Raw genomic sequence first — 23,456 nt, 5'->3', positions numbered from 1 at the left:
AAGACAAACACAATGTGTGGACTAAAAGCTTTAGAAGTCAGGCAGGCAGATTTAATTTCCTTTGGGCAGCGTTTGGCGGGCTTTTGCCCTCAGTTTCCAGTCTTTATGCTAAGTTAAGCTACCTACCCCCCGGCTCAGGCTTCATAATTACCATAGCAACATGATGGTGATATCAATCTTCTCATCAAACACAATTAAGCATATTTCTTACTTACTTTGGAACACCTCCACTAAGTCAATTTTGCTTAAATACAATATCCCAAATGGATACTACTGATTTCCCCTTCCAGTGTGGCCAGGAAATAAGCCATTACACTTCACTTCACCAAGATGCAATCCTCTTAAAAGGCTGTGGTGACCCCTGGCTAGGCAGGGTTAACATGCACAGCACCAGACCCAGAGCTAGTAGGGAGGCCCTAGGGTCCTCTGACCCAACAGACCTAATAAGTCTGCTTCAAAGAGTGAGAGAAGGACAGGATATTTCTAATCCTTTCCAGCTGACTGGCAAATCGACTTGCAGATCTGACAGAGATCCTCTTCCATCCTCTGCTGCTGCTCAGTTAAAGAAGGGAGGTCCCTGGTGTGTGTGTGTGTGTGTGTGTTTTTATAAGATTGAATTATAAAAAACAGAACCATGAAACCCAGAAATACAGATGGGTTGTTTGTGTTTTTGCAGTGCACTCAGTGAGTAACAGGAGAGGAGAGAAAAAGGGAAAAGCAGAGGTCAGATGGAGATCGAGAGGCGCCACCCTGCCTGAGGGTTGGCGTAGGACTCACTTATTTGACCTTGCAGGACTTCAGCTCAGGCGACATGAGTCAAAACTAGAGAAATAGTTGAACCCCAAAACACACATTTCTTTCTAGAACAACAGCCTGTCACTGTTGTTCAAGCACACTTGAATTAAACACAATCAAACAAGTAGCGTTGTTTACGCCGGCATATTTCAGCCTGAAATTATGCTTATCGCTTCAGTCTTGCCAAACAGTGCCCCCAGTCCCTCTCTCTACCCCACTGTGAAACCTTCTGCAGCTACACTGTCGACCTGCTTCTCCGAAGTCAGCCAGCCATCCGCCCACACAGAAAACACAGCAATACAACGTGCATTAAGGGTGGCGTGAGGCCAGAATACAAACAAAAGCAACTTTTTCCATTTAATCATATTGTACACAACATCTGCATCGTCCCTGAATAATAAGTCTATAAGCCGTTGGTCTTTTCATGATTTATCTAAAGATTTCTGGGAACGTCTCAACAGTAAAGATTAAAAAGCTTAAAATAAAACCACTCATAGGTATAAAGCAGTATTCTGTTGGAACTACACAGTCGCATTGTGTTTCTGCCTAACGTGTGTTGCCTGAGATGTAGTTGTTGTCTTGACCTCCTGCGTCTGATGGGGGTTTAATGAGCCACAGCCTGTCAGGTTGTTGAAGCCTGACTCGTCCTGCTGCAGACACACACTCTGACACTCTCTCTCTCTCCCTGCTGTTGGTGTTGACACTACAAACTGGCCCTGCACGCTCATCTTACCATGTTCATTAAAAACACATTGTCATCAAGGCTGGGGAGGAGCAAGGGCTACTGACTCTACGCAGTGATCTTATCATGTTAGATTTAATAGATTACTAAGAAATCATTCGTTTGCATTTAATATAATTTTGAATATGATGATCTTACCTGTATCGGACCATATCTGTATAAATCAGTTACTCCACATAGCTGAAAATTAAGCAAATACAGGAGTGGCATGAATTGCAATTCCTTGAATGGCAAGTTTTTAAAAACTGAAAGAGGAAGCAAGAACCAATCTACATGGACTTCCATGTTAAAATAAACTACAGAGCAGAAATTTCATTTAGTCTCCATTGCTAATTTTCCACCTTTATGTCAACTGTAATGACTGATTTCTTTCCCCTTTTTTAATCACTACTAACTATGTTAAGTGATAAGGTTTAAAGCCAGAGCTGGATGTTAACTAGGATAGCAGTGCAATAATGGTCTCCCAAAGACTGTATATGAAAAATCAATATAGCTTCTGGGCCTAAATGTGAAGCCTGTGTGGAAGCCTGGATTATCTCTGATGACCACTAGTTGCACAAAGAAGTCTGCATGCATAGACTCCTATGGAAAATTGCCCTCAGCTCAGTAAGCACTTTCCTAATGAGTTTGTCATAGTGCGCTATGATGCTCATTTTGATGGATTTAATTGGCAAATGGCTAATACATGAGCATGCGGTGGCAAAATAGGACTTTACAAACCAATAGATGTTATCAATGCAACTTCGTCCATGTTTTAAATAGTCTGCAGTGCCACCTCAGCAACATTCAGGAAGCTGTTTCTTCAGTTTTAGTGTGTTAAATTCTATCAGTTTACATGTATGTTGTTTAGCATTAATTAACAGATAGCAGTTGCCAAACATTAACCAGTAACTTAGCATTCCACTTTCTGATTCACATATATTTATTTTTGGTTCCAAAAATCCAAGATGGCAATGGCCATAATGCTACAAAATAGGCTTCAAAAGGAGAACACAACCCAAAAGGTGATATTGCCTTTAGCCTATTGTATGAAAACATGAATGAATTTTCTGAAATACTAATTCGATTTTGTGTTGTATGAAATTTCCTTTGATCAAAATCGCAAAACGTGACTGCTTGAACTGATTATGAGATGAAAATGATGAGCTCTTAATCATCCTCTCATGCTGATTCAAAGCAAACCTAAAAATATGCAGCTATGCTAGAAGCAATGTGACTGTGTTTTAAGCTAAAGTCAGCCACATGTTCCCAATAAGCATGGCAACATGCTGAGAGATAACAGCTGTAGTTTCTACCTTGTTCTTGATCTTATCAACCATCTTATCAAATAAAGAGCAGTAAAAGGGATCCCAGCAGTTTTGCAAGGATTTGGGCCCAAACCATAAACACAGGACTAATTGAAATATTACATTATTAAATATTAGTTTTAAGATGTCGACAAATAAAAAGTGAATCACTAAAGTCTAAGGAGCTTGGAAAGAGAGTGACTGGACTTCATTAAGTTGCTTGAACGAAACTTAAAGAAGTCCAGCCGTTTTCTTTCCAAGCTCCTTAGACTACCATGAGCTGGATGACTGAGAACCTGCACAGGCATGTCAGACATGTATCACTAAAGTTGTAAGACTAATGAAGCTGATCCTGTGGAAACATAAATCTGTGTACTTAATGCCAAATCAATCAAGAGGTACACTATAAGGAAACAGGAACCAATTACCTTCACGTTACACCTACTGGAGCTGCTTGAACATGGAAACCTATGTTATGAAGCACCCAGTGCGCAGTTTTTGTGCTGATGTTAATGTCAGAAGAAGTTTGGAATTCTATGACGTCAAGGCTCTGCAACTTCAAGACTCACGCTTCGACTTTGCAATAACACCACTTAGTAACTCATTGACTATCTATGAGGAAAGAAATTTCACAAATTGGTTGCAGCGGCGACATTCTTTAAAATAATCAGTGACAAAATTTTGTGAAGGCAGACTGCATAGCTAGGTGTTTGATTTTGATTTATACTTGATTTTATACATTTTATTTTTATACAATGGAACTAAAAACACCTGAATTAAAAGATAAAGAGGTGTGGTCCAATGCTTTTGTCAATATAGTATCTTTCCACTATGAAACACATCAAGTAGTGACATGGAAGACAGTAGGATTCATCCACTGGGGGCTGTAATTGCCTGTACATAATTTAATAGCAATTCATTACACAGTTATGAGCTTAATATGGACCAAAGTAATTGCCCCACTAGCACTGCTATAAGTAATTCTGAGAGCATGAATTACATAGACTGAACAATATGCAGGGTCACGGATATCTAAGCCTATAAAAAGAATGCTCTATAGAGATTCCTGACCTTTAGGTCAGAAAAGAGCTGACCAATACATATCCTGTTTCACTGACTTCCTCTGCACCAGTGAGGATCTCTATAGTTTGCAACCTCTGCCTTTCAGTGTAATTTCAACCCCCACAGTGATCTGTCAGGGGCAAAACACACAACTCCTTGATTTAGTCTATTCTTAGTGCCCATTTTTTTCCTCATCATATCTGTTTATTCAGAAACTACAGTGCATGTGCTAGAGGCTACGAGTCAGTGTATAACACAAACAGCTGTGCCTCACATATTTCTGTATGAAAGTGTCTTTTTGCTGTGAACTACATGAGCACTCATTATCCACAGAACATTTGTCGTTCTTAGCTAATTAACCACAATAGTTATTTTTCCAATAAAAGAAAGCGAAAGTGCACTTTAAGCCTCAACACAATATAATAACACCTTCTGAAACAGCAGTGCAAAAAGCTGCATTTATAGGTAACAAAATCCTTTACAGTGATTAGTCTAAAAGGCCATTTTACCCCTGGCAGTTCATAGTCATGATCAGAATATTTTTATTACACGACAAATTAACTTAGCGGTTATTTCAGGTTGGATCTCGAGGGTGTTAATTTATTAAAGTTACAGAGATGAGTTTTGCCACGGAGCTCAATAATTCAAAGTCAACTTGAAGCAACGAAGCAAGGACAAGAGGGAATAGCACTTGACATTGGACCGGACGATGTCTTGAAAGACCTTCAAGAAGAAAACCCCCCCCCCACAGGTGTAAGCAAAACACATCAGTTAAGACGGGTGAATAATTGAATTGCTCGGTAAAAAGTGTCTCTGGTGAGGCCAGCAAAACAAGAACATCTTGTCGTGACAGATTTATCCAGCAGGGCGAAGCCAGGGTGCACAGACTTCCATTCAAAGCAGCACTTAAAACAGTTTTATTGACCATACAGCTGTTAGCAATGAATTTAACCTTCGTTTTGGCACCTTAACACCTATTCTCAAAGTCTGCCTGTATCGATAATAGAGGTCCAGCTTTATGGGGAAAGCAGCGACTGTCAGCTCTCGTGATTCTCCACATGTTCCTGATGTCTATCTAGATGCCGGCCCTCATCCCCATCAAAGCCGTCTCTCAGCTTGTAGATCACTCTCTGACATAATCAGCTTTGACAAAAGCAGAGTTTGTTCAACTTCTTCCAAAGATGAGAAACTTTTAACGCAATCAGCGTTTTGCCTCTGAGTTGTTGCTCTAATCAAACGCCGCTCTCCCCAGTTTAATCATCTCATTTTAAATCTTCACGTCATTAATTGTTGTCCTGCTGCTTCACGAAGCAGCAGAACTAGTATGTGCTCATAAAAGCTTCTTGGTTGCTTTGACTTGGTGGAGTCACGCTTGCTCTGCTGTCCACATTTTGTTGCAGCTCTAAATGGAGCCTCCGGTAATGAAATTAGCCTGGGCAATTAGCTCAGCTACGATGCTCTTTGAATTTATGTAAGCTTATTTTGTATTTCATGCATGCTCGCTGAAATGCAAGGCGACGAACAGTTGTCTTTCCTAAATGTAAATTCTGGTGGATATTGATGAACTGACTTTGTGTTTTGTCAGCTAGAATGTGACCAGCATGCCTGAGCGCTCCATTTGTTGGTCTCTCTGCAAATGCTGGCAATGAATAAACAGAACAAAACAACAAAACAATAAGAGAGGGTTTGTTTGTTTTTATACAACGCTGCATAAGCCAGTCAGCATGACTGTGCATTACATAATAATTACTGACCAACAACACTATTGCTCCACATCAAACCTTTGAAACGGCTATAATAAATGTCCACTGACATTCATGACACTGCGTGACACTGAAGCAGAAACAGTGTTTTTACTATTGCTGATTAGATCATCCAGAGAAGGTACGGTAAACAGATGAAAAAGGAACAAAGTCAAATAATTTTTGATCCTTGTTTCATAAATGTTAGGATTTCCTGCTAATTTATTTCTCATGACTTTAAATTGCATGAAGTGTTACATTAATTATTTTCATAATCATTTAATCTCCTGCTTATTTTTCCAAATATTGCATCAACTTCTAAATCTGTGAAATGTAAAAACAACAACAAAGGCCCAGCATGATGTCTTTAAAAGGCCTAAACCAAAAGACATTTCAGTCAGATGGCAGCTCTAGTTAGTGTTCAACATCAAAGCTCCAAGCTCAGCACTTCATAATACACTCACTGCCACTTTATTAGGTATACTTGTAGTATCAAATGAATGAATTAGCTAATAACAAGGCATCAACTGAGTGCACTTAGGCAGACCTAATAATGTTATGAAGTTCAAACTGAGCATCAGAGTGAGGAAGATTTAAAGGACTTAAAAGTGGTGTGGTCGTTGCCAGAGGGGCTGTTCTAGGTATTTCAGCAATTGCGGATCTACTGGGATTTTTTCCACACATCAATTTCTGGGATTTTTAAAAAAGAGGAAATATCCAGTAAGCAGCAGTTCTGTGGGTGAAAATGCCTTGTTTATGTCAGAGGTTAGAGGACAATGGCCAGACTGCCTCAAGCTGATAGGCAACAGTAACCACTCAGTAAAACCAAGGTATGCAGAAGACATCGCTGAACACACGTCAAACTGTGAAGCAGATGGGCTAAAGGGGCACTAGACCACATCAGGTGCAACTCCTGCGAGCTATGAGGTGGAAACTAAGACTACAGTTCATATGGGCTCACAGAAAATTGTGATTGGGCAAATGTTGCCAGATCTGATGAGCCTCACTTTATGGTGTGACATTCAGATGATGGGGTAAATATTTGTTATAAATAGCATAAAAGCATCCTGATTTCTATCAGTTTTTCAGGATTTTGGTTGTAGAATATTGTAGGAGATTATTTTTTGGCACACTCTGGGCCCTTAGTACCAGTTGAGCAACATTTAAATGCCACAGCCCACCTGAGTACTAATACTGGACATGTTCATCCCTTTATGGAGAAAGTGCCTTCTGACAGCTGTGTCCAGTAGGATAACAAGTCACGTGTCACAAATCTCAGATGATCTAAAACTGATTTCTTGAACATGACAATGAGTCCCCTTTACTCAAATGGCATCCACAGTCACCAGATCTCAATCCAATAGACCACCTTTGGGATGTGGTGAAACGGGAGATTACAGTACAATCATGGATGTGCAGCTGGCAACTGTGTGATGCTATCATGTCAATAAGAGCCAAAATCTCTGAGGAACGTTGCCAGCATTCCTCATCCTGGAGACTACAGGTTAGAGAGTTAATTAGCAGGTTAAAAGGAAACGGTTATCAGAATGCAAAGAACACAGCCATGATTGTCCATGTGTTTTAGATTTATTTTACTTTATATCTAAAGTATTTTAACTAAACGAGTGATTGAGACACATTGACTGATTCGTTCTGACGAGATAAAATAAGGTTACACTAAATGACAGACTTAAAAATATACACATTCTACTCAGAAGAAGAACAAAATTAACTCACCTAAGCTGCCGTCACATATGGGAGTGAAAAGAGTGAGTAAAGACCTTATATAATGTGAGCAGGTGAATTCAGTTGAGCAACAAAGGAACACGGGAGCCAATCAGTAGTGAGGAAACCAGGACAGGAAGTGAGGTAAGGGAGGTGAGGAGTGGATGAGTGAGGAAAAGAACAAATGAAGTAAGACTCTTTGCTACAGGTGGATTCTGGAGTCAAAACAGTAGCACTGACATGTTAAAGGAGGACGTGTAACATTTGTAGCTATGCATTACTACTCTATACAAAAGGGTGACAAATAAAACCCAATATAATGTGTGAGGTATGAGGTATTTGGCCTCCAAGCAGCACCAGAACAGCTTCAGAACTCCCTCGACTGATTCTTCAGGAGATGTAAATGAAAGTATTTGTGAATCATTCTTCCAAAAAATATTTCCTCATTGGTGTTTTGATGGTGGTGACGGAGGGACACATCAGTTCAAAATTTTCCACAGGTGTTCACTCGGATTAAGATCTGGTGACAGCGAAGGCCATAGCATTGATTGATCCACATCATTTGCATAATCATTATGTCCCTCAGTGACCCCTTGTGCCTTTTTATGGATATATATTGATTTGTACTGGCCCTCCCACTAGAGGTACGTGTGAACCCAAACCATCCAAGTATTATTATACATCCCATTGCATAACAGAGCCAGATCCTCTCACTGTGGGTCAGGAGTTCAAGGTTTTCCTTGACTGAGTGACCCTACTCTGCATAGTTTCTGATTACCTTTCTCCTGATTGACTTATTGATTACTCACCTAATCATTTATGTTCTAAATGAAAAGAGTTTGGTCTGTTGAGCCCACCAAAAAAGCTATTTGTTGTTTAATTGACATTTTGATTGGAGTTTAATTTTTGTTGTAAAATAATTCATTCATTCCATCCATAGGGGCAGCAGTTTTAGCAGAGATCCCTAGATCTCCCTCTCCCTGGCCATCTCCTTTAGCTCTTGTAGGGGGACGCAAGGCATTCCCAAACCAACCAGGAGGTGTAATCTGTCCAGCACGTCCTGAGTCTGCCCTGTCACCTTGTTCCTTTAATGCCTTACCTAGGGAAGTCAAGGAGGCATCTTAGCCAGATGGCTGGACCACCTCAACTAGCTCCTTTTGATGTGGTAGAAGTGCAGCTCATAATCAATAAATTGATTATCATTATTAATTTTTTAGCTCAGTCTTTATGAACTAACTCACATTGTTTAAAGCATCATTCCAGGGTTACACCTAACTATTAATGATTGGTTTGTTTGGACTTATCAATAAGTCTTTTTGTCCTAAACTAGCCTCATTGTGACAAAGTCCATAATGGCTTCCTAAATCACACAAGGTAAAGAAATTGAACAAAACCAGAGAATATTTTAGTCTTTAAAATAACTGCTGATAAATTAAATCCATTTATTTCTAACATTTCTGGCATTAATTCTGAAAAGAGCCCAGAATGCATCTTGAAACATTTATCTTGGAAGTTCAGAGAGAAAAGGGTATTTAGTGAAAAATTAGGTACCAGTGAAGAAAACAAAACCTTCAGCTGAACCCATCCCACACACTGAGCACTATAAGCTCATCTGTTCCCTCTAACCTGTGGTGAGGCACACTGCTCTTAATCTTGCAGCATCCTCCCAGGAGGTGTTGGAGGTCAGCCAAGTAAAGCATCTTAAATAACCAGTGACCTTAAATTCATGCGACTGGTGGAGTGGCAGACAGATGGAAAATGCACAGGAAAATTCTCCCAGCTCCGACTTTGTCGCCTTATCGCTTACCCATGCCCTGACCTCTCGCTCCGAACATTTACACCAAACTGCACAAGCAACACCGGGTGTACTAAACCTCCCTGATGCTCACTCTCTCTCAAATCTAGGGCATGGGAGTGCTCAACATAAAACAAACGGCAGTGGCAGATTTATAAATATAAGATTAAATGCTTGTGGGTTCAAAATGCCATGCACAGTGGCATACACATGCACTAAAGCATTTTCCACTCTTACACAATCAATATAAACTTAACACAATGAATAGCTGATAAGAATAGAAGGAATGAAAAAAAAAATTCTCTGCACGGCATCAACAAATCCAAAAATGAGTTCATGTTTTTATTGAACTATTACTAAGCTGCTTGGGTGTTGACGACAAAAGGGGATTTAGTGCGAGATTCAAAAATTGTTGAGCTTTGGAGCAACACCCAGATAAACACACAAACACAAACACACACACCTGAAAGGATAACACCAGCTCAGTGATGCTCGCCTTGGGCAAACTGTATATTTAGAGTCACGGGATCAAGGTCAAGGCAGGAGGCACGTTAGTGGGTTACTTTATGTTGTGCTCTCGGCTCTCGACTCTCGGCTCCTCTGAGGACCAGCGCTGTGACAACAGGTCCCCTTTTACGCAAAAGTGGTGCACCCCTCGCTGCGATCCCAGATTAGCTCTCATCAGGAAGACAGAGCAGTTTAATTAAACACAGCAGATCAGCTCCTCAACAGTGATGATGGATAAGAGAGACCAAAAGGGAAAAGCAGAAAGAAATTAGGAAAATTCAAAGCGGATGGAAAAAATAAAAAAGGGGGAATCAGTGGAAGCCTGGAAGGAAACAGAATCCAAACAGAGAAGGGTGTGGTAACCTTATGAAAGAATGGCTGAAATCATAATAACAAAATGAATAATTCAAAAGGAAATGGGAGGGAAGGTTCAGTTCACTATAATGAGCATTTTTGTGAGGTCGCAGTTTGGTAACCTAAGCAGGCCCTCAAGTATATGTGTCTGTGTGTGCCTTCAGTTGTGTGTGTGGAAGAGAGATACTGCTGATTCAGTAGGGATGGGTGAAGGTGACCCTCGCTTGCTCCTGCTGCCAGTCTCACCACCTGATATTGATCCCAGTTGTCCAACTCAGATCTGACTCAAGGATACAAGGATTCATTGCCTTCTTGACATTTCAAATATGGAACTGTGTCAATTGTAACTCCACACACTAGCATTGATTAGTTATTGATTTTCTACCTAAGTCAGAGTAAACCACTTAAAGGCAGCTTCGCCGATCCAAACTGAATTTCAGTGTGTGTGCAGGTATGGCCACGAGAGGTAGTTCCAGCATGGGCATGCTTTTGTTGTTGTTGAAATTTCATATCAGACTGCACACAAACTGCCGAGAACTAAGAATAGAGCAAGCTACAACTGTAGAATTCAAAAGCAGTGGCTGGGAGCAAAGGTTTGGACCACAGATGGGAGAATGTGCCTGCGTAGCACTGCCCTGTCAAGGGTAAACTGCCTTGAAACACACACACACACACACACACATACTTTGTTTTCACCACACCTTAAAACAGATGCATGAATATTCATGATGCCGAAGGACACAGGAGGTACATAATTAGACAATCACCAACTCCCAGATGACATGCATTACTACGACAGAGGAGAAATGCACCTCACTTCATCCTCCCCTCTTGTTAGCGGTGAAAGGGGAGTTGACATGCATTTCCACTTACTGGTGGTTAAAACTTGAGCTGGATAACTGGAAACAAAAGGGGGACAAATGCAGAATAAAAGGCTCTCCTTATTTATGTGCAAAACAGGTGCTGGATGCATAGGTGAAGCTAAGGCAAAACAAATAGTGTGAGTACCAGAGCAGAAGGAGCTCTCAGTGTGTGGACTACCTAACACACCATGTATGTTGCTCTACTAACAAATTAAAGATTTATATTAACAGCATAACCTTGACTGCTTTCTAAACCCAGGGCAATGCACGCTATTAACTCAGGGTTACACATCCATCAATTTAATACAAGATGCCTTTATCGAACCAGGACACACCCTAAACGAACTGCAACAGACACTCACACACGCAAGCATGTACAGAGAGCTGCCAGGCACTTGTTCACATGCATGCACACACCTGGCTGTGAACTATAGAGTGCATTTTGCAAGTCAGTCTATTTCTGAGGGCAAAATGGGTGCAGGTGCATCGAGCATTTCATTAAGACCATTTCTGGAGCAGGGGATTGAAAAGTGGAGAGAAAAAACACACACGGGCGAATGGATTTATGAAACGGGGCTCAACAAACTTTCGAAAGCCATTCAAGGGTTCATGTGCACACATATACACACAGATACACACACAACCAAGCATGCGCATGTGATTAACAGCTGCTACATCTGTTAAAACTGACATTGTTATCCAAAAGATCTGCCACCCTAATCACAAACCCACATTCTTCACACTCTCTCTCACACACACGCAGGCTGACTAGTTTACATGCATACACACACACACTCTCTCTCTCTCTCTCTCCTCTCAGTCCACCCTCTACCTCCCCCCTCATCTCACCTCACACACACTTGGCTTACACACAACAAATTCTCAGATTTCCCATATTTAGGGAAATACTAACCTGCCTTGCCGCTGACACACACACATCCTCTTCAAGCAGTTCAGCCTTTCAAAGAGGATCCGTTTGAACGCGTCTATATACATTGACCCAACTGAGGTTAAATGACAAGCCAGTATACTTAATTCAAATGAGTTGCTTTGTTAAAAAGCAACGGCAGTAACAGTAGCAGCAGCAGTCCGGTGTATAATATATTTTTTTAAAAAGGTGTGGGAATGCAGTGATGTGTAGATGCTGCCACTGTATCCCAGACAAAGTCAGATACGATGTGCGCGGCTGACGGGATATATTTGGACACTAGTGATGCTCTGAGAGCTGTGCTGATCTTAGAGAGAGAGAGAGAGAGAGGGAGAGAGGGGAGAGGAGAGAGAGGGAAAATAACACACACACACACACACACACACTGTCGGCCAAATGTGACAGCGGCCGCTCATAATTTGTAACAGCTGCTGCACTGCTGTGGGCAAACCAGCGTGGAGGATGGATGAAAGACGTGGTTACAAATGTTTAACTTGTGCAATAAGTGTCAATAATAATGGCTGGACTTACCTCCATGTCCGCCTTACTCGCTTCAAATCCTCCCTTCCTTGTTTGCGAGATGGTCCAGGTTAATTGTTTACGGATGCATAGTTATTTGATCGATGCAACTGCAGCAGCAAACAAAAAGACCAACATCGGTACTATCGATTTGACCGGGTAGAGGTGTCATTGAACTGCAGGCGCGGTGCTCCCGGGGCGTAAGTGAGAAAGACAAAATTAGATTAGGCTTTACTGTCCGGTTGAAAGTGCGGGTATAGGCTGCAGCTGGTGCAACTAAAATGGACTTTTGCAGCGATAGAAACAGTGAAAGCATAAATGGCAAGTGAGAAGGTTATCTTGAGAAGTTAAGGAGCACGGAGGGGAGGGAATAAAAGAGTTAAAAGTACCGCCCCTGTTAGGTCTCTTTGTACCTGCAGCAGCAGCAGCAGCAGTAGCAGCATCACTTTTCGCTTACGAGTTAAAGGCGTGAAAGCAAGATTTATACAGGAGACTTTCTAAGCCACAATTGCGCTGCAGGTTATTTAATCCAGCGCTGGCAAGCGTGGTTTCGTAATAAAACCATAAATGTGAGGTTAGTGAAGGTGAGAATCTAGGTTGTCCTTCAGGGATGTTGCAAGTATGTTTTGGGACGTATGGGAGCCCGGATACACCGCTGGCTACTGCTTTTCGAAACACGAATGAAAACTGATTTCAAATGCTTGTAAAATTATGAAAATAATGCAGAAATAGTCTTATAAACTTTACAGTTTCAAGAATACCGACTGGAAATATTATATGTTCTTAAAATTTACCTAAATATTCCCCCAATATTTCAAATTAGAATGACTACTCGGTCCTTATTGTTTTTTAATTAAACGCAAACAATTTCACGGCACTGAGCATTATCAGGGACACGTATTATAATATATTTTTCATCTGTAAATATGAGAACTCTATTCGTGAACTGTGAACATTTGCTTCCTGTCTAATTTGTTCCCTCTTCCCTGTGGATTTTGAAAATCACAAAACAGGGACAGCATCGCCGTCAAAACTACTCTGTACCTTTAATTATGTCGCATGACGGAAGATGTAGTAATCTTCAACTGGCTAGAAAACGTTCTTGTGCCGGAAATAAACTACAACTACCACAAGTCTTTCCGCGTACGTCATTTTTTTCTTTTTCACAAACAACAATGGCGTCGCACGGAGCAGATGCGGGTTCCTCCAAGCCCATAGCGTCTTCGGAGGAGCAGCAGAGAGAGAGAAAACCAGCGGCCGTGTCGTTTGGTTTCACCAAAACAGCCAGTAAATTTAAACCGTTGACGAGCGACGCTCAGGCCAAGAAAGATGACAGAGATTACCTGACAGGAATTCATGGAAATGAGCTGCAAAGGTCGGCTTTTCGGCTAATGCTAACATAACGTTTCGGTGTCATTTACCGGTTACGTTTCTCATCTTAGCTAGTCATTGTAATTACTGTGCTTTTTGACAATGAATAACTATGTATAATTGTTATATGGACATAGTTAGCAACGCAAAGTGTTATTTTGAAACGGCCCCGCCTGACAGCGCTCTAATTTTGTATTTTGGTGCAGTTCAAAGCCAAGTGAGAAACCCAAGGAGCTCATCATCCCTCTGATCCAGAAGAACCGCTGGCACAAGCCGGACCAAGTGGGCCAGAACTCAGAAAATGGAGGCAAAACAGAAAACACAACCCAAGACAATGACTCTGTGGAGTCTCAAGCTGTTAAGGAGCTCATTGAAGGTTTGTGTATGTGTATGTAAGCAGGGCTGTGAGTACCATTAGATAACACAAATCGCCTAAAACTTCTCTTTACGTTCATAGATTCGCGGAGGCAGCTTGATCTGTGGCAAAATGGCCCTAAGTCAGAAAACATAAACCTCTCCATCCCCCTGTTAATGCAAAACAAAGTGCCAGAAGGCTTTGAGGATGGAGACCAAGTAAAGGTGGACCTGAGGCCTGAATCTGTAAGTATGGAGAGCAACATAAGGACATAAATTCTATTCTATTTGCTGTGCAGTTCAGTCTTATCTTGTCCATATACACTGCTGAAGGGTATAATATTAATTTTATTTTAGTACAAAGTTTAGAAGTATAGTCAAGAAGCTGCACTATGTCTTGTCTATGTGAGGGTGGTGCAGGACATGGATGAGAACTGTGAGATAGTGGTGAGGTGTGTTTGTGATAGTGATGGGCAGGATGACAGGTAACGTCAGGCAGGAATGAAAGTCAGTACAACATACAATACAACTTTATTTATAGAGCACATTTAAAACCCAACGGTATACCAAAGTGCTTCACATAAAAGACAGAAAATAAGACATAAATATTATAAATATTAAATATTAGTAAATATTATAGGAACTTAACAAAGTTCCAAGTACTCTAACAGGTCAGTGTCACTAATACACAGGAATAGCATAAAATGTATATCAAGTAAAACATGTTAAAAGCACACGTATAAAAGGTAAAATAGAGTAAGCCTAGGGATCAGATACAGGCATTAACGAGCAGGAAAGGCAAGGTTCGACGAGATCTTGGCTGCACGAGGAGTAACTGAGTAGATGATCTTAGTGCTCGAGCAGGAATTTACGATCTAAGGAGTTCAATAAGGTAGCTCGGGGCTGTGCTGTTGATAATTTTAAAGGTAAGCAGCAGTATTTCAAATTGGATGTGGTATTTAATGGGTAGCCAGTGCAGGTCAACTACAACAGGGGGTAATAGAGGCAAACCTCCCAGTTCCGGTCAGAGGGCGTGCCGCCACATTTTGGACAGTTTGCAGTCAACGAAGAAGGTCAGAATGAAGACTGAAATAAAGGGAGTTGCAGTAATCCAGCCTAGAGGTCACAAAGGTGTGAACAAGACAGAATACAAGTGTGTCAATGAGAGGGGACAAGTGTAACAGTGATGCTGTAAGAAGTAGAGGTAGTAAAGGTAAAGGAGTTAACTACCTGGGGTCACCATCTAAAGCAAGGGACAGTGCACAAGAGAGGTGAGGGAGAAAGTATAGACATGGTGGAGATGGGTGTCAGGGGTCATTTCTGACAGAAGCATTGCAGCAAGAGTAGAAGTTTACAAGATGGTAGTGCGACCTGCTATCAGGTATGGTTTGGAGATGTTAGTACTGACAAAAAGACAGGAAGCAGAGCTGGAGATGTTAAGAGTTTCATTGTAAGGGGCCAGAATGAAGAAGATTAGAAATTAGTATATCAGAGGGAGAGCTCAGGTTGACCGCTTTGGAGACAAAGTTAAAAATAGGTTGGGATGGCTGAATTTTAATTAAGGAGCTGCCATACAGGAGGTGAAGAGGAAGACCACGTTCATGGATGTACTGAAGGAGGAGATGTAAAGAATAGAATAGAATAGCCCTTTATTGTCATTGTATATGTACAAAGAAATTGTGGGCACGCCACTCCAACTGTGCTGGAATAAAATGTAAATACAAGACAGCAGGAATAATGGCAAACAAGAGAAATGTATACAATCAAGAGGAATATATACAAAAACAATAGAAAGGCACACACTAGAGAACAAGAATAAGGGTTTGTGTGACGGAAGAGGATGCCAGAGAAAAGGGTGAATGAAGTCCGATGAACTACTTTTTTAGACATGCCTGTTTTTATTCATATCCAGCTGTTTCTACTACAGCTGAACTGTACTGACTAAGAAACGTGAAAATTCCCGAGTGATTTGGGCAGCACAATGGTTTCCTCACACCAAGGGTCCTGGGTCTGAACCTGACAATTAACTGGGATTGTATGGACTTTGCATGTTCTCTGTGTTCTTGGTTATTTTAGCTACTTTTCAAAGATGTGTGTAAGCTTAGTTGAGGTTATGTTCAAGATGTTTCCCACCTCTCAGCCTATGACAGTTAAGAAAATAAATGATGAAATAAATAAATGTGTAGAAATATGGAATAGAATTATTTGTTTTGATGATAATTTTCTAGAAATCACTTTTTTGCAATATATTTAAACAAATTTTTATATTTAGAAAAAATGGTGAAAATGGAATTAATGCATAAAAATGCAAATAAAAAAAAAACATAAATAAATAACATGCAGTATAGAATTAAAAAAAAAAACCCATCAAAATGAACATTCAGGTCTGTAGCCACACAATATATTTGGAACTACAAAGAACTAATACCTGATTGTGACAGCATTAAAGGGCTTGAACATGAAAAACCTGATGATATATCCTAAAAGACAGCTTCTTATTAGATGTTGAATTTCAGTCTTTGCTCAGGGAAAAGTCTGAAATGAAAGGATACCATAGAAATGACAATTTAAGGAACTGATACATAACTCTTGTATTAAATTTAAAGTAGGTGTAAAAAAACAAACAACTTTAGTTGTCTCAAAAGTTAAAAATTTGACTCTAATATGACAATTAACTGGAACAATATTGCACTTACAAAATGAATTCTGTTTTTTGTTTTGGGATATAGCCCATGCATGTTGAAAATTATATACATAAATTGTCTTAAATTAGTCAAATTAGTCCTGATAACATACCTGTGGAAATTTTGGTCCCCACTTAGATTTCTGTATGGACATGAGTCCATATCCTATTCTATCCACATCCTATTATATCTCAACAGTGTTGAGATATAATAGGCATATTCAAATACCTGTTATATTGCCCTTACAGTTAACCCTGCATTGTTTTAAAACAACAAAAACAAAACAAAGTAAAGCAAAACTAACACTGAAACCAATAAAAACATAAAGATTTTTAAACATTTTAAAAATAAACTGAATTTAAAACAAAAAATGTTGAATGAAATGCTAAAAAAAAAAGGAAACTATTATGACTGTATCAAATGTGTATAATCTACAATAGAATCTATTAGAAAGCAGTGAGCAAATAAAAAAGCCCGACAGTGCAAACTGTCTGGTAGACTGGCTGCTTTGACTCAGACTGAAATTTGAGTGTGGGAAAGTGCTGACTCTGGACTGGGAGACACCCCTGCATACATACACAGCGACACACACTTTGTCATTACAGTAAGACTTTGATAGCAGGCGAGCATCAGTCTCCCAGAGACATAAAGGCAACCAATTGGGTCTCTCTCTGTTTCTTTTCATGTAAAGGCCTCACATGTCTTCTCACTGTCATCCCATATCTGCTCTGTCACTGTGGATGTGACTAGCAAAACACGAGAGTCAGGGAAAATTTGCTCACGGTGCCCCTGAGCTCATTTTCATGCAGCATCCTCTGCGAGGGCTCCCAGCCCCCTTTAGAGGAAGACCTTCAGTGGAGAGAGATGAGCAGGGCTACTGCTGCTGTAGCTGCGGCCTGTTGACTCTGAGTCAGCCGGGACCGAGTCTGACAGCCTGTGGCCAAAAGGCTGAGTAAGACCGGCATGACAAGCTGTTTCTCTCTGTCAGCTGCAACAAACTTTTTTTTTGTGTGTGCTTTATACGTCAAAGATTACATAAGCACCTTGTTTAGCCTGTTGGGAATTTTTAATGCAGACTGTGATGTCTGAATTTTTGAATGTAATATGCTTTAATTTCCAAAATAATTTTGCAGTATTTATTTGTCAGTCAACAGAGGCAGATTATGAGCGTGTTCCTGTTGAGGCTTATGGACTTGCAATGCTTAAAGGGATGGGTTGGAAGAAGGAGGAAGGCATTGGACGTACCTTTAAACAGTAAGTAACAAATTGATAGTTCTGCTACACTGACGTTTTAACACAGTGGTGTTCAAATGTATACTGAAACAGCAAGTCAACTGGCAAACAATTAATTGGCAGCTGTTATAATTGCTGTATAACTGATTAATTCCTGTGGATTTTCTTATTAACCTACAACAGTGGCACAGACTATAAAACTAAAAATAACTAGTAACTGTGCATTATTCTTCACCTACATAAAAGTAAAGCATTTAAATCTTTAGCCTGTTTTACAACCTGAACATGTCTATTCATGTCTATTGATTTATTCCTGTGCCTGCCTAACTGCTATAGAGATGTGAAGCCAATTGAGCACCAGCTGCGTCCGAAAGGATTGGGTCTTGGAGCAGATCGTTCGGCAGCAAAGGACCTGGAGCCCAGCAAACATCAGCGTCCTCCAAAGCCAGGCGAGGAGCGGGGAAAGGAGGAGGAGCTAGTGATGGGTCCCGGGGGTTGTGTGCTGGTACAGTCGGGGCCACATAAAGATCTCTATGGCAAGGTAGAGTTGATCTAGAATCTGTGTGGAACAAAGTCAGCATTTCCCACACAAGGACTGTATTAGACATGCTAGCCAAGTATATTCAGTGACTCATTTGGGTATTTTTATTTATTTTAACTATACAAGTGTATGATTCTCACAATTATTTTGCAAGTTCAGTCTGCTAACAAGTCCGCCCCCTACACCCTTTCACTCCATAGCAAATGTAAGAGATTCTAATTAGGGGTAGAGTAGAAATACAACAGCAACCTTTGAGTCTTCCTCACCTTCCTGCACCGGAGACAGGGACTTGTAACGAATATCTTTGGCAATTTAATCTGCTGTCAGATTATTGAGATCTTCTTCACCTGTTATAACAGGTACCTATTTTATTTCATTTTCTGAAATCCCACACTCTGTCTTCTTTTTCATTACCACCATATTTGTATTTTATCATATGAAGAAAAATAAATAAGTAATTATGAGACATTTCACAAAACCATGTATAAATCATGGGTTGTATTTATGAAATGATCTCATGTAACTCATTTTTGTGCGGTTATAGTAAGATGGTATTTCTGCAGACTCACTGAGGAGGGCTGCGCAACACATTTCGATTAAAGGCTAGTCAGTTTGGAACTGCTTGTCATGTAGTGTGCACCCTAATACAGATGCACAGACAGTGTCAGCGTGTAGGGGCTGGAGTGGAGTTGAGCGCTTGATGTTTGAAAACTGGTTCACTTGTTTGTCATGTGTGCCGTGGTTGAAAGGACTCTAGTTTCACCATCTTGGACTAGAGTAGTGATATAGTCCTTGTTCAGCTCTGTCGATCTGCTGCAAGCTGGAGCAGAAGCCCCCACCAAACCAGAACCAGCAGCAGATGGAGAACTGGTTCATGCTTCGGATGCTACACAGAGCAGAACAAGGACTATCGTTCCCATCTGCAGTCAAGGCGTGGAGCTGGAGTCTGTCCAGTGGCCACTCACTGTGGGAGGCAGCTGTTTATATTGTTCAGTTATTTGTTATAAAGTTCTTGGCTATCACACACAGGTGCATACATGTACAGGCGTGCAGACACTTAGACATACACCAGGTTCTAATGTTAAAGAAATGTAACTGAAGTTAGCCATTTGTTTTGTACTACCCACTTCTGACTATGTGTTTTTCTTTGCCTGAGGTAGATAGAAGGTGTTGATCCAGACAATGCTCGAGTCATGGTGAAGTTGGCTATTGGCAGCAAGGTTGTGACGATTAGCCAATACGCCATTAAACTGGTGGAGCGCAAGGAATATGAGAAATACAGCAAAGATCTCAGTGAGTAACTCTGACTTTTAAAAAAGTGACCTTTATTTTTTTCCTGCATAACGAATTAGAAGAAATCTCACTTAAAATATGGTGACATTTCATTAAATACCAAAATTCTGTTTTGTAAAAGACTTGTATTGCTATTGTAGTTGCATATAATACAGATTTATTTTTAATTAAATATCTAAGGGATCCTGCTGTTATGCAGTGTTCTGGGAATCAGACTTATCCTTTTCAGTGACATTTCACTGAACAGAGATTTAGCCACAGCCTGTATTTACGTTAGCCAGCAGTGTTTTTCCTAGAATGAAAAGGCCATGAAGAATAACTCTTTCAGTACTGTTGTCTGTGTTTGCAAAAAACATTTTTTTAATGCCATCTAATACTGCTTTTCCCCCAACAATTAGGTCGCCTCAGTAAAGCCCACAAAGACAAGGAAAGGGAGAAAGAGAAGGGAAAGGATCAAGAGAGAGAGCGTCAGAGGCGGGAGGAGAACGAGAGTAGTAGTAACAGCGACAAAGTAAAACACAAGTCCTCAGAAAGAGATCGAGAAAAAGACGAGAAGAAGAGGAAACACAGAGAATCAAGTCAAGACAGGTACATTTTCACTAAGAGATGTAATATTTCAATAATGAGCATTTTAAAGTCAATTATCTGATGGTTTTTTACTTTATCATTTTAACAGCATGTTCTCTTCTTACATGTGTTCATCTGCTGTTTGTTTCGTAGAGATAAGCCTCCAGTGAAAGAAGCAAGGCGACCACCAGCTCCCCCGTCCTGGCTCCAGAGAGACCTGAAAGTTCGCTTTATAGACAAAGTGTTCAAAGGGGGCAGGTACTACAATTCAAAGGTACTCCAGCTTTATTACACCTTTCTATGTCAGTTATTAACAGCTTTGAATTAACAGATTTTAATGTGTTGAAGCTACAGGCAGATAAAAAAAATTAAAGGAAAGGGCAAGCTGATAGGGAATCACATACCACCACAGCTTTATTGTGCCTTCATTAGATTTTGATGGGGTTTTTAACTTTTCTGACAATAGCAGGCTTATACGGTATAACGAACTAAACAATTCCTGAATAACATCAGAAATACAAATTTATTGAAATAATTATTCATTTCATGAATGTACTACAGCCCGCACGTCTCACTGTTGCAGTCTATGTGGCACTGCATTCCTGATTTCTCCATTCTCCCTGTTATTGGAATTCATAAATAAGAAAGGAGGAAAATAAAACATTGTGTTAGCCTTGCGACAGACTGGCGACCTGTCCAGGCAGCACCCTGCCTCTCGCCGTAAGACAGCTGGGATAGGCTCCAGCCCCCCCGCGACTCTGAAAAGGATAAACGGCACAGAATGGATGGATGGAAAATAAAACAAGCACCATCTTGTGACGTGAACTTAGTTGGGAAGTAATTTAATCTAGAAAACTGGGCTGGGGACAACACGACACACTTTGTCGAACTAAGTGGTCTCTGTTTTGTTAGGTTGCTCACCTGCATCAATAAGGTGGAGTTTCAGCACTTGCTCCATTTACTACTTGAAGTTGTCGTTGTTCACAGCTCACTGAGCTCAGTTGCCACTGCTGGTAGAGACTGCCCTCTGGTGGTGTTTCTGGTTTCTGGGCAGCATGCCATGATAGCTTTGTAGAAATAGATGGTCTAGTTTTGGGGTTTTTTTTCTGTGACAGTATTGAAAATCCTGCTGTCAGGATTTCTAAATACCCTACAGTTCAGCTCAAGCCTACTTTGCACTGACTCTCTAAGTCTTTGAAATTCTACCGAGGCCATAAATCATTCTTGTGAAAAGAAATTCTCCCATTTGATGCTTTGATGATGGTTTTAGAGAGTACTAATATGACATGAGTAGTTGGTTTAAGATTTGGTGACACATCGAAGTGTGGCTACTTGTTTACCAGTGATGGGGCCATTATCATCCAGGAAGAGCCCACTCCCACTGCGATAGAAATGTTAATCCCCCAGAACAACTTTGCATTAAGTGCAGTAACCCCAACAGGGACAGAAAAATAGCCCTCACAGCATAAACAAGCTGGATATACCCTCATTGTAAGGTTAGGGACTTAGGATTTTCCTTTAAATTGTTAGCGGTGTGCCAGTTTGCATTAGAGATGGCTTTATTAGATGTGAAAATAAAGGACTAGAAAGCCCTTTTTAATAGCCTTTTTTTAGTTTTCACACTCTATATAGAAAACTTTTCATCCTAAGCAGCTGAAATAGACGAATCACTCCTTTTGTTATCATCATGTAGCATGTCAGAAACTACTTTATCTTTCACGTGTGTTCACTTTTTTGAGAGTCAGACATTAGTTGTAGTTAGTTTTAAACCAAAGTATCGGCATTCACAGAAAAGCCACAGAATGTTACTGTGATAATTTCAAACTTCAGTTTCCGTCAGAGCTCTAAAATAAGTCTCGTTTTTGTGCAGATGCAAGTGGAGGATGTCCTGACGCCGTCTACCTGTGTGTGCCGAACTGAAGAGGGAAGACTGTTAGACGGTGAGTTATTAGTGTGATCTCGGGCTTGCTCGGTGTTATTTTTCTCAGTCTGTGGCGTTCGTGTTTTCTGTTGCCTAATTGGAGCTTGTCAGGAAATGTGTAAAATGTGTGCTGTCACTGTCTCTGTTGAATTCCTTATTCATCTAACAAGTTAAGGTGTTTTTAGCTGCTCATAAGTTGCATGAAAAAAATTAATCACTGTTATTGTGAGGTGTTTAAGGAATAGACAGATATGACTTTTTTTGTTAGAATTTGAAGGAAATGTATGGCTTTATTTGTTTTTGAAGGTTTGTTAAATCTCTTTTTTTCCATTTCTTTGCACATAATGATGAATAAGTTATAATTGTTGACCAGTAGATTAACTTGTAATGCTCATTTTCTTTTCCCTCAGGTTAAGTTTCCCAGGTCTGCACCTTTGCACATTTAAATATAAAGGTGTATAGGTCCTCGCAGCTAACTTTCAACAATGCAAAGCAAATATGGATTTTTTAAAAATGGTTGAACTATCCCTTTTGGCACGACTGAATCTCCAGAATAACCAGTCTTCTATACTGTTTACAGTTAGTTAATTTGAGAGATATGTACAGTTTTAATCTGTTAGGATTATACTCAGATCTCTTCTGTCATGATAAGTTTTGTTTCTGTGTTTTGTTTAAAATGAACTTCATATTGTCCTGGCTGCAGTTGTGCTTTTTAACAGCTAACTTTACACAATGCTATCATGTCAAATCAGTCACTTTAAAATCATGTCAGCATAAAAGTGTTCAGAATCTTTAGGCGCAGGACAAGAATCTGTTTGCAGATTACTTACAGGTAAATGGTCCTGTTGAAGAGCAAGGGGAGGGATTACTGATTATTGTTATTGCCAAAATATAACCTTGAGTTAGAATAATATTTTTACATTTTATTTGTTCTTTAAAATGTATTTGTTGCAAAAATAATAACATGACTACCACAGATATCTGGCTATGGTGGAAGCATTGGTTATTGTTCTGAGAGGTCGGTCTGCTGATTTCAATCTGGCAACCAGACTTCCCAGATTGGGGATTAATTTGATTCTTTTTCCTTATTGGTTATTAGCAAACATACAGTGGCTTGCAAAAGTATTTGGCCCCCTTGAAATTTCCCACATTTTGTCACATTACAGCCACAAAC

The 23,456-nt window shown here is 40.2% G+C and overlaps 2 protein-coding genes across 4 annotated transcripts in view; one reads left to right on the top strand and one right to left on the bottom strand.

The window, feature by feature from the left end:
• Positions 1-12,477, bottom strand: part of magixb (MAGI family member, X-linked b) — a 47,570-nt gene extending 35,093 nt beyond the window's left edge. For 2 of the 3 annotated variants that reach the window (XM_005731633.2, XM_005731635.1), the window contains exon 1: positions 11,785-12,052. In XM_005731633.2, the coding sequence (XP_005731690.1) occupies positions 11,785-11,867 (83 nt within the window). In that variant the 5' untranslated portion in view covers positions 11,868-12,052. Of the gene's footprint in view, positions 1-11,784; positions 12,053-12,330 lie in introns of those variants that run through there. The other variant, XM_005731634.2, reaches the window with a different exon arrangement.
• An 898-nt stretch (positions 12,478-13,375) lies between these two features.
• The window catches only part of gpkow (G patch domain and KOW motifs), a 12,095-nt gene continuing 2,014 nt past the window's right edge, over positions 13,376-23,456 (top strand). Inside the window, exons 1-9 of the mRNA XM_005731637.2 lie at positions 13,376-13,693; positions 13,896-14,065; positions 14,147-14,289; positions 17,875-17,981; positions 18,297-18,501; positions 19,662-19,794; positions 20,193-20,382; positions 20,515-20,635; positions 22,232-22,301. Of these exons, the coding sequence (XP_005731694.2) occupies positions 13,494-13,693; positions 13,896-14,065; positions 14,147-14,289; positions 17,875-17,981; positions 18,297-18,501; positions 19,662-19,794; positions 20,193-20,382; positions 20,515-20,635; positions 22,232-22,301 (1,339 nt within the window). The 5' untranslated portion in view covers positions 13,376-13,493. The remainder of the gene's footprint in view (positions 13,694-13,895; positions 14,066-14,146; positions 14,290-17,874; positions 17,982-18,296; positions 18,502-19,661; positions 19,795-20,192; positions 20,383-20,514; positions 20,636-22,231; positions 22,302-23,456) is intronic.

The sequence above is a fragment of the Pundamilia nyererei genome, unplaced genomic scaffold (assembly GCF_000239375.1).
Source record: "Pundamilia nyererei isolate P.nyererei 1_Seehausen unplaced genomic scaffold, PunNye1.0 scaffold00044, whole genome shotgun sequence".
Taxonomy (NCBI): domain Eukaryota; kingdom Metazoa; phylum Chordata; class Actinopteri; order Cichliformes; family Cichlidae; genus Pundamilia; species Pundamilia nyererei.
The sequence above is the reverse complement of the archived record's forward strand: the minus strand, read 5'-3'. Positions and strand labels throughout refer to the sequence as shown.